We start from the raw sequence: 16,569 nt of genomic DNA, 5'->3' as shown, positions 1-16,569 counted from the left end.
AGAAAGGTTTCCCTGCCGCTTGACCTAGTCTTACCCGGTTATTACCAAATCTTCCCACGATTTCTTGGATTCAACAAATATTTGTTTCGCTCTGCTTTTTCTTTTTCTTTTTTTTCTTTTTTTTCATCTACGTACAATTCCCTGTCTGCATCAGGCCTTGTTCGGAGCCATTTCTGATACGCCTTCCTTTTAAGTTTTCCAGCTGCCCTCGCTGTATCATTCCACCAAGACGTTCACATTTTACCATCTTTACGCTCAATTGTTCCTAGCCATTCCCTTGCTGTTTCTACTACAGCGTCCCTCTATCCTGAATCTGCTTACTGTCTTTTGTTTGGAACTTTTCACTACTCACATCCGTGTACCTTTGACTTCCTCATCCAGGAGATTTTTCTACCCTTATTCGCCTGTAGACAGATTTCACTTTCTCTATCCCAGGCTTAGAGATACTTGGTTCACCAAGATCAGACAGTGGTCCGCACCGTCAAAACATCCCCGTACTACCCGCACATTCGTAAGAGATTTCCTGAATTCTAAGTCTGTTATGCTTGAAGTATGTATTCGTAACTGCTAATCCTATACTGGCACGGGAAGTCCAGTAAACGCTTTCCATTCCTATTCGCTTCCATATCTTCCCCACTTTTAGCCATCAGCGTTTCGTGTCCTGTCATATTTCCAGCCCTCGCACTGAAATCGTCCATTAGCACTATCCTATTCCTGTTGGACCTGACTACGCCACTCAGTGCTTCATAAAACTAGTCGACTTCAAATCAAAAATAATTACGATTTATACAGCACGACTTCATTTTAAATGTATGTGCACCGGGCGAGTTGGCCGTGCGCGTAGAGGCGCGCGGCTGTGAGCTTGCATCCGGGAGATAGTAGGTTCGAATCCCACTATCGGCAGCCCTGAAGATGGTTTTCCGTGGTTTCCCATTTTCACACCAGGCAAATGCTGGGGCTGTACCTGAATTAAGGCCACGGCCGCTTCCTTCCAACTCCTAGGCCTTTCCCATCCCATCGTCGCCGTAAGACCTATCTGTGTCGGTGCGACGTAAAGCCCCTAGCAAAAAAAAAAAAAAAAAAAAAATGTATGTGCGCGATCATTACTCCAGCCGGGTTGACAAGACTCACACCCGCGGAGCGACTGCCGTTTGTTTACACGCTCGCGGCCTTCTCGGGAAGGAATTTGTCAAGCGGTGCTCAGTGCTGCCAACCTCTGTACTTAAGAACTAATGAGTGAGTGGTGATTCGATAGCTGGTGGTGGCGATTGTTACACGATTGGTGAGGAGTTGTTCTTGCCGTGCGGACGTTAGGATAGGACCTGGACAAGACCATTGGTCTGGAGTGTATTGTACATTGTTTCCTTAACATGTTACATTTTCTTGCGCTTTTATTGTGCTGGGGTTGGTAACGGACTATGATTAACATAGTGATACATACGAGATCACGTGCCAATAGGAATGCAAGTAGCTACTTCAGAAATGAAAATGGCGTATAATACTCTTTGTACCGGAGATACACCCGCCCCATGCATTTAAAATGAGCGCCTTTTTGAAGGCAATCTATAACATGAACAATGAAACTCATTCCGGAAGAACTTTGAACAGTTATCAACAGATGTCGCTACTATCAACTTTTGTGCGCCCTCTGGGGCGAAGATGAACAATTAATTTTCAAAGTAACTTTGTGTGTCAAGGTTTCCTAAACTGAATTATTTATAGATTTTTTTTTGGTGTTCTAAGGTTATCAGCACTTCTCTCTCTTCCCGCCGACTTAATATTGTAGCCAATAGGAAATTTTGTATATTTATTTAAGTAACCAATCAGGGTTTGATATTTTGTCCAATGGAAATCGGAGGTGTGTCAGGGCTTCGGTCCAGAGAAATCTGGAACCTTCCTCTCCGCTATAAAAGCTGGGACCGTTCGGGCCGCATTGTTTTTGATCACTCCAGTCCAGCAATAGAGTGTGTTACTAGAGGAGGCAGAGGAAGGCTTGCTTCATCTCTGGAAGGTCCACCAGCTCAAGGTAATGGCAGACATATTTTAACCATGTAATAGTCTCAGAAAGTTATAAACTCTAAATGTATCTTTTCCTTGTAACTTAAACGTTCTCTCCGTCTAGTCACCTCCGTAGTATAGGCTTAGCCTGTGTAACTTAGGGCTATCAGCCCAAATAGGGTTTTAGGTATATTTCAAGTGTATTTCAGAGGAGTGCAAGAGTTCGCCTCCTAACCTTTTGGTTTCCAGCCAGTAACTAATTCTTCAACTAGGCCATGTAGAATGGGTACTTATTACCCCTGTTAAAGTTAACTTCCATTATTAATTTCCTTTTAAATGTAACTATTGAGCAGATAAGACAGTGAATACGATTTGGTTTTGCAAAAATTGTTTTAAGAGGCCTGAACTTGTAAATATTGGAGAATAGTCTCCTAGAGAGTAATTGTGTGGAGCAAAGACGCTCTTCCCTACTGTTGTAAATTCTTGAGCTGTCTCCTTGAGGAGTTATTGAAGGGAGCAGTAGTGCTCTTGTTTAAGTTGTAACTGGGGAGCTTCAAGCTCATGTTGTTAATTAATGTTGTCTAAATTGTTCTAGGAATTTCTAACATTGTTTCTCGAGCACATGAGCAAAACTTTTGTACCTGACTATTTGTAATTGCTTAGCAAAGTGTAAAAACTGAAAAGAAAAGAAAAATCTAGGAAAAAAAATATATTCACGATTTTAAAATTTTAAATTACTATTTAATCTTTTCTCTATCCACCCATTCATGCCCGCACCTTCTTTCACCTCTGCGTCCCACACAAAACCCGGAACACTCTTCATTAGGTTATGAAAGTAAATTACTTCTTGGGGCGGGATGGTGGGTTCCTGGACATCGCAACGACATCACCTCTGAGATGCACTCCAAGTAAGATTTCATTAATTTCCACTTATAACATTATATTTATCATGTTAACCGGGCTGGAGTAATACCGTGTGCGCGTGAAATACATTCAGAGAGAAACCTGCATTTTCCATTGTTATTGTAAATATAACCTAAATTTGCGAACACATTCTTAGAAAGAAATCTCTATGACACTTAGAAACAGTGGCAGTTCGTGGAATCACAAGAGACGGAGCACAATGTTTTAGGTTTTTTTTTACACCGGTCTTTGTTCCTTCTCTACCCAACAAAATACCCGGAAAGCAAAATAGTAAGGTAGATACTTGACAACCACATATTCATTCCCATTTTTCGTTCACATTTTTGCAGGAGTTTGTTCTATTTTTATCCCTAAATACCTATGCTACATAAAGTTCAGGTCGCGGTGGACCTAATTCCTTTGCAAGTAATCAGGCCTCGTAATTTAGAGTTTTAGTCTGTAAATGTATCACCTGATGCATTTCGCTTACTATAACCGACACAGACACAATTAACGGTTTAATATTCACAAAAAAAAAAAAAAAAAAAAAAAAAAAAAAAAAAAAAAAAAAAAAAAAAAAACTATTCTACCGGGCGAGTTGGCCGTGCGGTTAGGGGGCGCGCAGCTATGAGCTTGCATCCGGGAGATAGTGGATTCGAACTCCACTGTCGGCAGTCCTGAAGGAGGTTTTCCGTGGCTTCCCATTTTCACACCAGGCAAATGCTGGGGCTGTATCTTAAGGCCACGGCCGCTTCCTCCCCAGTCCTAGCCCTTTCCTGCCCCATCGTCGCCATAACACCTATCTGTGTCGGTGCGACGTAAAGCCAATAGCAAAAAAAAAAGACCTATCTGTGTCGGTGCGACGTAAAGCAAATAACAAAAAAACTTTTTCTAACGTATCGAACTGTGACATGCACCGTAACCACACAGTACAATAAACAGGAACCATTCATTTACATCCCGCTTATCACTTATTTGGTTCAGCCGAAACGGAAATCTGATCAATTCCGTCGCTAGAAGAAGTTAAAATAACTACTAAAACCCTACGTGAACATTATATTTTTAATTACCCCTGCTAGAAAATTCTAGAATCCGCTAGGGCTAGTGGAAAAATTGCTATATTGGTACCACTGGTCTGGTTGACTAAAAGAACGAAAGCAAATACGGCACGAACATTTCTCTTTCCGGGTTATATATTCCTCATTACTTTCATTGATCTGTCTCAGCTTTATCCTTGGCTTTGACAAAATGAAAGTGAGTGAGGTATGAGTGATGCTAGTAATGCCATTCCTTCTGCAGCCAGTCACTGCTATGGATGGTGTGAAAATATTGTTCATAGGGTCGGTTGGTGCATGCATTTCAGTGGGCTTGGCAGACTGATAAATATGTAATAGCAACTTCTGGCTCGGTGAGGAAAGCAACGAGAAACTACCTCACTCATTTCCCTAGTACGCCTCTTCAGTGATGCCTAGGCCATCTATGACAGCTGATGGCGGAGCTGTTGAGGATCCAACCAGCCTTCGGGCTGAGGACTAAACATACATACATACATACATACATACATACATACATACATACATACATACATACATACATTTTCCTCATATTATTTGTGTTTACAGTTTCATACAGTTCCTGTAATGTTAAAAGATTTTCCTCATTGGAAAAGAGAGTTGAAACTTTCTTGGACAAAAAGGAAATTTCGTTAGATATACGAGACTGATCTAAAGGAAGTTAACAAAACTGTTCCTGTCACCGTTTAGTGTACAGAATATCAGCTATTCGGGAGATCTACTACGGCGCCGAAGTTTTCGGTCTCAAAACATTTATGTTACCTTAGTAGATTTCACCATAAGCCCCTTCCTCCTCTCGCAGCTGTAAGTGAGAGTATAGTGCTGTCGGATGAGTGACGAAGTTCATAACTAGAATGTGGCCATTGCTATGTTGCTCAAGTTTTTCCAACGTAACGCTTAAAATCTACAAAAAGTATATTTTAAAGAAAAATAACGTGATAAATACGTGTTTTAAGTGCTTCGTGGAAGGCAGGGCAAGCGGCCGTGTGACCTGATGGTAGAACCGCGCCTGCTAAGAAAATATTGAAGTAAATTATCTCTACCTTCAGTAATTTAAAAATCTAGATCATCAATCTCATCAGAGTCACTTGATATCACTTTGGAATCGGTCATCCTTGATGAGCATCAAATCACCTCAAAATACAAGGAACTACATGAAGTTATACCACTACTAAAATAACTTCCTGTTTGGATTCTCTAACTAGTCTGCAATGTTGGCGGCACTTTTAAAATGATGTTACGCACCAGCCCTGCCGCGGCCCTTTTCGGCACTTCCTGGAAGGGACTAGTGAGTCAATTGACCGTATCCCCCAGCCGGTTGAAGGGCATGGCCGACCTTTCCGTGCATTGTTCTCTTCGTCTCGTTTCGCAGTGCATTTCTGCGAGATGCAACGAGAATATTGCGTCTCTAGCCACATCGCGAATATTCCAGTTCTCATCACCCGAGCTATATATATATATATATAAAAGGAGGCCAGCCGCGCGAACATTCAGTCAGTGTTGGACTCAAGAGGTGTTGGACTGTAAGTTGGACTGTGTGTTGGAGTTCGGTGGCTGGGCTGAGGGCGACAGCGGAATCTGGTCGCCCCTTGACCGGTAGAGCCTTTATTTAACTTTTTGTATTTAACATACGCATCTCTCAAGCTCTTCTATTTGGTTTTCACTGCTACAGCTGAAACAAATGAAAAAATACTTGTAAGAAAGTAGTTTGAAATAGGCCTACCTTGTTTTGTGTGTGCGTATTGTATTTCATGTTATTTATTTTCTTTCCGTTGTTTTATTTGTACTGCATTATAAAGATATACTTTTTTTAGATACTTAGCTACAGGCGACTCATTCCCAACTATATCATTTTCATTTCGAGTCGGCCATTCAACAATCTCCGGAATTGTAGAGGTATGCAAAGAAATTTGGAATGTTTTGCAGCCGTTGTACGTGCCTACGCCAACAGAAGAATTGTGGAAACGAGCTGAGATTGGATACAGGGAAACTTGGAATTTTCTTAACTGTGTAGGCAGTATTGACGGCAAAGTACCCTCCTAATAGTGGCAAACAGGATTTCTGTTACAAACATAGGCTATATTCCATAGTTTTCCTCGCAGTCGCGATTCCTTTTATAAATGTCCTGTAGTTGATATAGGTAGTTACGGACGACAAAGTAACAGTGGTATTTTGGAGTATTCTACTTTTATTCTGCGTTTATTGATGGAAAAACAATTCTACCTCGACGTGTCGTCGAAAAGACGTCTGAAATATTAACGCAGAAATGGCGAATTTTTTTAGGCCTATAGAAGCTACGGCGGATACTGCTGTACACGTAAAAACAGCTTGTTTACACAGTTATGTTTTACACCATCAATCAGATTTCAGCACTGAACCACTTGAGCACTCGGTAGATGAACCAACCCGCGCGTTAGTGTCCAGTAGACCTACGAATTGTGTAGAAAATAATGCTGCGTTTGAAGTCCGAGATCATTTTGTTAATTACTTTAACAGCGAGGCGCGTCGCTGAGAGAAGACAAGAGTAGTTTGAGTCTTCTCTGCGAGCGTGTATTGTCATGTATCTTTACGTATCATTACGCTATCAATGTGTAATAAGAAATTTACTTTGTGTGTACACTGTAACAGACTATAATAATATATACAAATATTTGAGTTACTTACTGTCTTGTTTTAATTCAACACCAATATCTCCCCACGCCTCCATCTTCATATTTTTATAATCTGGATGACCCATATCAAAAAGAAAAACATACTTCTTAATTTCCTGTTTCAGTTTCTCTGCATCTATTTTGTTGTGAATATCGCTGGCCGTCGTGTTCGAACTGTGTTCCAATACAAACTGAAGCGGCCTGGCGCAGGCCGACGCGTCAGGCTGCTCTTTGGTTGACGTGGATGATGCAATACTGCTAAACACAGTTGCAAAGCCAGGCGCGGCGTAAAAGAGTACTGTGTGTGTACTTCTGTGGCTTGAGGATCGTCGTAGAGTTAGAGATTGGAGCAGCTATCGCGAATGTAATTGGAAAGGTGTTAATGGTCGTTGCTGAGAGGAGTATCGTTCTGCTGTTTAACACGGTTGAACTGTTGCTGTTTAGTTGTTCGCTGTGTTGGACTGTGTGAATTACTGGCTGTTGCTGGAGTCGAACCAAGGAACAGTCATCGTGTGCTGTGTGGCCAGTAGTCCTGTGTTCAAACCTAGCTGTCTGCACGCAGCTGCTGTATGCGGTGACTGACTAGTGAGCTCAAGTGAAAGGCCTGTCAATCAGGATTACCGCCTTCCAGAAAATACCAACGAGCCGGACATCCTGATGTGGGAAGGGGGCAGAGACTTGTAAATAGCCAACAATTAGCGAGTGTGGTCATTGATGGTTAAATAGAATTATGTATGCGTGCATTTATTGGGTCATCCTGAAATAAATTAGAGCGATAAAACAGACGGTATTTTATTCGTAACAATAAACTAGCATTAACATGAAAGTGTGGATAACTCTCTTAAAAAATAAAAAGTAGAGTTGTACCACCATTAAAATAAGACCTTCAGAGAAAGGCGGTAACTTTCTGGATGAATGAAGGTGGTAGAAAACTATATTTATTCCCTAATGTTCGCAGCAAGTTCTGTCTGGTGACGTCACTGCGGTGACTTTACGTCTGAAAGAAAGAAAGAAAGAAAGAAAGAAAGAAAGAAAGAAAGAAAGAAAGAAAGAAAGAAAGAAGAAAACAACTGGAAACTATGTGGATCATCCTCATGGAACATAACCATTTGTTATATCAGACATACTCTCGGTTTGAAGAAACAGGAAGAGCAAAGAGCACTCACTGTTCGTGAAGAAAAATTCTGTGCATTCGCGATATTTCTAGTATTATAACTGGAAGGAGTAATATTTGAGCATCGACTTTTTGGTTGTCTCGATTTAAAAAAAAAATTAAAAGTAAGAAAATTACTAAATTTGTATCTCCTTTCTTCAAGAGAAAGGAAGATACCAATCAAAGTAGCTTTATGCGCGAAATGAGAGAAGGACCATCTTTTTGAGGGGCAAAACATAATAAACTGTTGCCCAATCCATCGGCGCACCAACTCACTCGTACACCGTAGTGCACAGGATTAGCATGGACGTATCTTTTTTACCTAAATTATTCATGGGAAACTGCGTATTATTGTGTAGGATAGGGAGAGAAAGAGTGTGTGATACTCTACCAGAAAAGAAAAGAAAAGAAAAGCGCCGGAGCAACAATGAGAAACGGGTTCCCTCACCCACATATATTCAGCTATTACTGGTAACTAGAAACTTACGTGTGTACAGTGCAATTACAACATACTTTACAAAAACTGGTGTTAATATCTAAAGAACAAGTGTCTTTATTTGGAGTGTGTTTTGCTTCCGTTTTTGCTCTGTTCTAGGTCATTTCTGTTATTTTGTATGTCTTATAACTTGTCCCTTTTTCTTTCTCTTTCCTGTAACAATTTTTATCATTGTACATTACTGATGGCCAAATGTCCTATGGACGAAGGGGGGAAAAACAATGAGAAGGTGTTTATAGGTAAAGCGTTTTTGCGTTGTGTGATGTACCGCCTACAAGAGTGTAATGGTCCACACGTACCAGTACATTAGCACCGTGCACAATCAATATTAGCAACAGAAAATGATATCGGCTTTAAAAGAAGGCATCTACGTGAACCATGTATAATAAGGAGAAAAGATGGCACGAATCTTTTATTAACCAGATGAGTTTTTACCGTATCATGACTCAAAGGAAGTAGAAGGTAGGCCTGTACCCAACTAGGAACGCAGTGAAAGCATAATATAACTCGGCATCGCGGTAAGCATGTTTTGAAAACGTGTCACTCTGAGTTTACAATATCCGGAACATCTGCATAGTCCGCGGAGCTGTTTTTCACAATCACAGTTTTGCAGCATTTGACTGCTAAAGACAATTTTGAAGGTACGCAGATATGCCACTACTTCGAGGGCACAGTAATTCGATCATGCTTTCTAGTCATGGGTATGATTTAATGATCACTTATACTTCCTATAACACGCAAGTTCCCTGTACAAAGATTTTTAACAACGACTGAGTTCAAGAGTGCTGAATACATTGTGTTTGGATTAAACGTTGCACAAGTTTCTCCACTGTTTGAATGATTAGGGAATAACACTGTACTCACCTCGCCTTCTTCTGATATAACCTTTAAACTGCCACTCCGATAGTCCTCCAGCACCTCCGCTCCCTCCCACACCTTCTCTGGATGCTGGATCCATATTCTAGCACCCTGCAACAGAAAACACGATTGTAAAACAATCGATAAAGAATGAAAGAATGATAAACAAGATATATCCAAAAATATGACCAATGAGCAATGCTACTGAAAAATTAAAGTGTTGCCGAAGAAAACCATCCTTAACTTCTAAATTAAATGGCAGAGCGGGGTAAGCACGGAATTGCACAGGGCTATGATGAAAACGTAAACGAATAATAGACGACAATGTTATTTAACATCACCTGCAATATGTTTCAAGAGACACCATGATATTAGAATATTCTCCCGGAGAAGATTTTTCACCTGCTGAAAGGAACTCGTGTGAAAAGAAAACACACATGCCATCACTGGAATCGAATCCACTAATGAAGTTGGTAAAAGTCAATGAATAAGTCAATTTGAAACAAAACAAAATAGGAAGCACTAATAACGTTTTTCACACCGTTCTTTAATTTATGATGCTTCTATAGTGGAAAACGAAACAATACATTTAGTAACTTTATTCAGAGAGATTTAAAGGTTTTATAAAAAACTCGCCCCACACAAACACCAGACAAATAATAAATTACATACAGTTAAACCAAGACTAAAAATTTGGACGCAACATCACATTATATTGGAAGGCATTGAAGAGTTAAAGTAATCTTCTAATCTCCATCAGGAACTCTTTGAGACAAAATCTCAAGACTCTTGTTCGGAAGAATCCACGTCAAAGTTGGTATAACTCATCTCGTCTTTCATAATGAAATATTTGTCGTCTTAACTCTTTAAATATACGTTTGTATAAAACATATTTTGCCAAATAACTTGTGTAGTTCTACACTGTCTGACAAGAAATAGAATTGAAACACCCAGCAGGGGAGGAGAGAACGAAATGAAACTTCACGTGTTTAGAGGGTATGTGATGATATTTCAGCAATTACAAAATCGAGTCAGATTTACAAAGAACTTCGCAGTACAAGCCCACTTATCAGTATGATGTCGCACCCCCTCTGACCTGAATGCATGCACTGATTCAGTTGGGAAGGGTGTCTTAAAGCCGTTGTATACTCTAAGGCACGCTGGCCCACAACTGTTCTACAGAAACTGGTCCTTGATATCCTGGATACTGGCACTGGGACGGACTTTACGTCCGAACTGGTGCTACGCATGTTCTATAGGGGACAGATTCGGGGATCTTGCTGGCCACAGGAGTATCTCAACATCATGCAGACAGTTCATAGACACACGTGGAATTTGTGGACGAGCACTGCCCTATTGAAAAATGGCACCATGATACTGTCGCATGAGAGGTAACATGAAGACGCAGGATGTTCGTGACGTACCAATGTGCCGTCAGAGTACCCTCAATCACTACCAGCCGTGACCGGAAGTCATACCCGATGGCTCCCCACACCATGACGCCAGGAGTAACACCGCTGCACCTCTCAAACTTTGGAAGAATGGGACCTCTCCCCAGGTCACCGTCAGACTCGCAGACGATGGTCATCCGTGGTAGTGCAGAACCACGATTCATCGCTCAGCACAATGCGACGCCATTCATCAGCAGTCCATGCTTCCCCACCAAGACTACTCCAAACGCAGCCGTTTCTGTTGTGGTGTCAGCAGCAGCCTACGCATGGGACGGTAATTCCCAGTCCGGCTGCTGCTAATTTCCGACCAATGGTGCGGGATGACATGGAATATTCCAGGGAATCCATTTACTTGTTCTCAGATGACAGGCGCAGATGTGAATGGGTTACGATGTGGTTGGTGCACCATATGGTGATCTTCACTAGTGGTGATCAGACATGGTCGACCGGAATCTTGACGATGAGTATGCCTGCCCTTACATTCCCACGCAGTCCAACATCGGGCCACTGTCACACCCGAATGCCCCACAAATCCGGATACTGCACGATTCCACCAGCTGGCCAAATGGAGGCCACAATGGACCCCCTTTCAAACTCTGTCAGGTGCTGATAACACTGCCTCACACGAGTACGCGGCATCACCGTATTCTTCCCAGTGATCACTCAACATCTGACACTGTTCACGCCTCATATTTCCTAACAGGTCTGGTCAACAACACTAAACACGAACAATACTAATGCTTCTGGTGGCTGTTCTACCTGTCGCCGAGAATGCAACTCTTGATCATTTACATACCCGCCGACGGTATGTACGTGTACGAAGTGACATTGATATCCGACCATTTCTTCCGTGTGCTTGAACTGTTTTGTCAGGCAGTGTATTATATTACTGAAGCAACTGATGAGTTGCATTTAGGACAATTTGTAGCGAAAGTAATCATTCAAAAGAGGATAGATGTGCATCGTTTTATTGGCAAGTGTAGAAAAGTCCAGTGTGTTAACTAGCCAAGAAATTTGTATGATAATGTGCTCCTTTTCGATCCTCTTTGTACTCTGAGAGAATTTTCAGTTGATCGTCGTGAGAGTACTGTGCACGTTGTAGTCAAGATAAACTGGTAGTGTCACAAACGGCTCTCATTTCATTTTCGTCAGCAGTAATTAAGTGGCAAGAAGGGAAATGACAGATGTACATGTGTCTAACTGAAGAATAGGAAGGATAATGAAAAGAAAAAACACGAAGGTCATTCACACCTAATGACCGCTGTGATAAGCAATTCCCAAGGAAAAAAGGTAAGTGTAAATACGGTTAACAAAATCACTACAACAATGAGATACAATTAAACGATTCGCTTTACGAAATAGTATGCAGATGAAAGGTTGGTTGTACTGATCTAGGCGCTTATTGTCAGCTAAGAAATTTCTAGACCCGACTTTCAAAATGTTATGACACGTCGAACTTTTGATGTTTATTGGGTGCGGTGGCATTGGGCTTATATTCTTCAGGATAAAATTCTAGGTTGTCTGAAGCTTTCTAGTAGGCAGTTCCACCGTGTAATTAAGTTTGGTTTTTACCCAAATTGAACAATAATGTTTCTTGTACCGATTTGCGCAGGTTGTACGCTTGTCTTTCATTCACCAACGAGAGGGACGTAGGAGTGATCAGATAAAACATCAGAAGTGGGGTGATGATAATGTTTATGCCAGTTAATGGTAAAGAGAAAAGACTACCAAATACGAATTGAGGTAGCGGTCTTTTCTATCTACCGAACTTAAGTGAGTGTTGATAAAATCCAATTACTTTCCTATGTGTACTGTAATCTGACGTAACAGTTTGACACAGCGCTCATTACTTCCAATTTTCCTGGTTGCTGTAGTTTTCAGTACCTTTTATTCTTTTTTCATTCTAGTTTCTATACTGAGTTTTGCGATCTCTATGAAAACTTAGCTTCATGTTAATAATGAAGAAATAAGGAGCATAAAAACCACGATGAAAGGAGGATGGGGGATGAAAGATATAACTATAACGGCCAGAAAAATCAGCTGAAGTATAACATGCTGAACGTGGAATACAAACCACAGCATTCACTTTGAAGACACTAGAGTACTGGCTGGACATAGAACTATCATGCCAGATTAAAAAAAGGTAACTGAAATATACAAACACGAGGTCGCATTTATTAGAGAAAGAAAACAATAGTATATTATCTGGTTCTCAAAAACATCCATGGGTGTAGGCACTACACCCCCCCCCACTCCCACCTCCTCCTTACATATGAACACATGACAAACCTAAGACCGACGCGGAACGCAACAAGAAGTACCACTGATCAATCTGAGGAGGAAAAAAGAATATACTATAAATTAGAAAGTTCTATAATTCATAATTCCTACTTCATTTAGAATCCGGTATCCGTTCGTGCTACCGGCGACAACACATCTTAGAGGGACAGGCGGCTTCTAGCCGCACGAGATTGAGCAATAACAGGTCTGTGATGCGCTTAGGTGTTCTGGGCCGCACGCGCGCTACACTGAAGGAATCAGTGTGTCCTCTTAGTCAGAAAGGACCGAGCAACCCGTTGAACCTCCTTCGTGCTAGGGATTGGGGCTTGCAATTGTTCCCCATGAACGAGGAATTCCCAGTAAGCGCGAGTCGTAAGCTCGCGTTGATTACGTCCCTGCCCTTTGTACACACCGCCCGTCGCTACTACCGACTGAATGATTTAGTGAGGTCTTCGAACCGGTGCGCGGGATCTGCTTCGCGCAGTTTCCGATGTGTCTGGAAAGATGACCAAACTTGAATATTTAGAGGAAGTAAAAGTCGTAACAAGGTTTCCGCAGGTGAACCTGCGGAAGGATCATTACCGAAATTAGTTTATCAAAAAACATTTCGAGAAGGAGTCGAACGGACTCGCGCAGCCCTTTTCTCCGGCGAGGCTCCCTCCTGCCGAGCCCGCTGGCATGTGCTAAGGCGAGTCCCGTACGTACTCGAAATAAATTCAATGTTACTACCACTCAACATCCATTTCGGACATAGACACCAACATTTAAATTTGACAATGATCGGCGTAGAATACCACGTTCAATTAAGGAAGTAAAAGTAACCACGTAGGGGGTAACTGAACCGTAGCACATATCAACGCGACACCATTCAACAAGCACAGACGAAGTCACCTACTCCTCAGATCACATTTTGCCATTTAATTACTGCTCCGAATTTGTCAAAAATGACAATGAAGTTCTCCACAACAACAATGTTCCAAAAAGAAAACTACGTACGGAGAAGTAGACCTACGCAATTTATGCAAGTATACGTAGTACAGTCATTACGTTCTGAGACGACGCCTGGAGGACAGGCATCCACACGACTGTTACACATGATGCCGCATTACAAGGCGTACATCTACACAGAAACACATCCACCCTCAAAATAGTCGCCGTTGGCCGTTATGTACGTTTGCTAATGTTGGTATAGCTGCTGGAAGCACCGCTGAAAGCAGCTGGAGAGAAGTCCCGTATGGCTTCTCTTGTGGCCGTCATGACCTCTTCGGACGACTGAAATTGCGCCCACGTAGGCGTGCTTTCAGGCGAGGAAAGAGAAAAAATCGCATGGTGCGAGATCAGGCGAGTCCGGAGGGTGTGGCAAAACTGTCATGTGTTGCCTTGCAAGTTCCTCTTGGACAAGGACAGAGCGATGTACAGGGGCGTTGTTGTGTAGAAACAGCCAGTTCTTTGTACGCCAAAGCCCAGGTCGCTTACGGCGAAATGCATCGCGTAAAAGGCCAAGGATCTCCTTATAGCGGGTTTTGTTTACCGTTGCACCGTCTGGGAGGAATTCCATGAGAACGATTCCATTTGAATCAAAAAACAGTTCAAGCATCACCTTGCCTTTTGACCTGACTTGTCGTGGTGATGATTGCGTTTGCCAGGTGGCGGATTGTCGTTTCAGTTGCAGATCGTAAAGGAAACACCATGTTTCGTCTCCAATTTTCATCCGGTTGAGAAACGTCTGATCATCGTCAGCACTGATGAGGTCACCACAAATCGTCATGCGATCATCACGTTGGTCTTGCGACAGCATTCGTGGCACACTGTGCTGGGTAACGCGAGACATGTTGAGATCATCCGTCAGAATTTTGTGGCAAGTACCATGGCTGACCACTATTGCTGCTGCGAGATCGTCGATCATCCGTCAGAATTTTGTGGCAAGTACCATGGCTGACCACTATTGCTGCTGCGAGATCGTCTACCGAATGGGAGCGGTAAGCACGCACCAACGTTGTAACTTCTTGCGTTCCGTTCGAACTGTTTGTGGCAGATCAGTATGCACATCCTTTTCCAAACTGCCCCGCCCTTGCACAAAACGTCGGTGCCACCCAAACACAACACTGCGACTCAATGCGTCCTCGCCGTAAACCTGCTGCATCATTTCGAAGGTTTCGGCAGCGGTTTTGCCTAATTTCTGGCAGAACTTTATGTTTGCCCGTTGCTCAAACTTTAACATGTCAAGGTCCGACAAGCGCATTCAAATCACCGTCACTACAACGACCGCACGTCTGCTTCCAGTGCATGCACTCACCTGTCTCTTGCAGGGACGAGAGACTGACTGACATGATACCATACAATGGCGCCACCTATGCGCTATAGTGCACCACAGCGCCATCGTGCGGTCAGTCTCAGAACTTAATGACTGTACTACGTGTTACGGGGTTACCCGTGAAGCAGAAAGAGGTGAAAGAAGGTGCCGGGGTGAATGGGTCTATCTACAATACCAAAATTAATTTAAAACTTGAACGGAAGGTTATATTTCTTCAAAAAACAACTCAACAAATAATATGTCAGGTACAAAAGCAACCTTGAAACAAGACTAGGAAAGTCCAAGATTAGTGATTTTTACAGATTCTGGGCTTCAAGCCCCTAGTTTTAGAATTTTAGAAATGGAACTGTTATTATTTAGTTAAGGGCACAAATCCCCTAATTCAAGAGCACTTACTCCCTAAATTACAATAGCCTATATATATCCTCCCAAAGGCACACTTTACTGTTACAAAACTTGGAAAAGAGCTTACAGTCTCTCAGTTTATTTCATCAAAACTTGCAATCTCTGGCCTCTCAAGACACTACTTACAAATATAATTTTATACAGGGGTATCTAGTACCCAACCTACAGGGCATTTGCAACAAAGAACAGGTAAAATGAACGGCATGAACACAAAATGCACTCCAGATAATGAAATATTAAAAACCTACAGGACTCTAGGCCAATGAAACAGGGGCTAATCCCAAGCTACTTGAGGTGGCTCACATGGAAATAACGGTAATTCATTACAGGGAAAAAGGTTGCTAAATCGCAGACACCTCAAACTACGATGAAGGGGAGCTCGAGAGGGTAACTCACTCTCTATCCCCAATTTACAATTAAAGATGTTATGAAATGTTTACATTAGCCAAAAGAAAAGTTATATTTTAGAAAAGTGGGTTACATAGAAAAGATTCGGACCTTCCCCTCGGAATAATTTTCGGAGGTTGCAAGAAAGAATGAAATTATGTGGTCATTACCTTATAGATATTCTGCTGCCGACGAAAGAGGCCGCCCGCCTCCTGCTTAAACACATACACTTAGAAAGACGACGGTCAATTGGCCAGGAAACGTGAAAATTCGCAATTTATAAACCCTCAGGGAAGGTTCGAGATCATTCAAGATTAATCAGAATACACCCTCTTAATTTTTATTGGTTAACACAAAGTGAACTAGAAATGCAGGATTGGTTGAAAATTACAAAAATGAGTGATTGGCTAGATTCAAAACTGGCGGAAAGAAAAGGAAGTATTGCCAACCCAAAAATAAATGAACATAGATCAGTTATGGAAAACCTAGGAATACAAAACTTCTTTAAATTATAATTTCTTTCACTTTGCACCAGAGAGCATGATCATAATTTTTAGTGGCGTCATGTGTAGCAAAATGTCCAAACTTCTTGATGTATAG

General features: G+C 41.9%; 1 protein-coding gene across 1 annotated transcript in view; it reads right to left on the bottom strand.

The window, feature by feature from the left end:
- The window catches only part of didum (dilute class unconventional myosin), a 616,021-nt gene that overhangs the window by 297,050 nt on the left and 302,402 nt on the right, over positions 1–16,569 (bottom strand). Inside the window, exon 2 of the mRNA XM_067147235.2 lies at positions 9,139–9,243. Coding sequence (XP_067003336.2) covers positions 9,139–9,243 — 105 coding nt within the window. The remainder of the gene's footprint in view (positions 1–9,138; positions 9,244–16,569) is intronic.

Source organism: Anabrus simplex, chromosome 5, assembly GCF_040414725.1.
Source record: "Anabrus simplex isolate iqAnaSimp1 chromosome 5, ASM4041472v1, whole genome shotgun sequence".
NCBI classification, from domain to species: domain Eukaryota; kingdom Metazoa; phylum Arthropoda; class Insecta; order Orthoptera; family Tettigoniidae; genus Anabrus; species Anabrus simplex.
The sequence above is the reverse complement of the archived record's forward strand: the minus strand, read 5'-3'. Positions and strand labels throughout refer to the sequence as shown.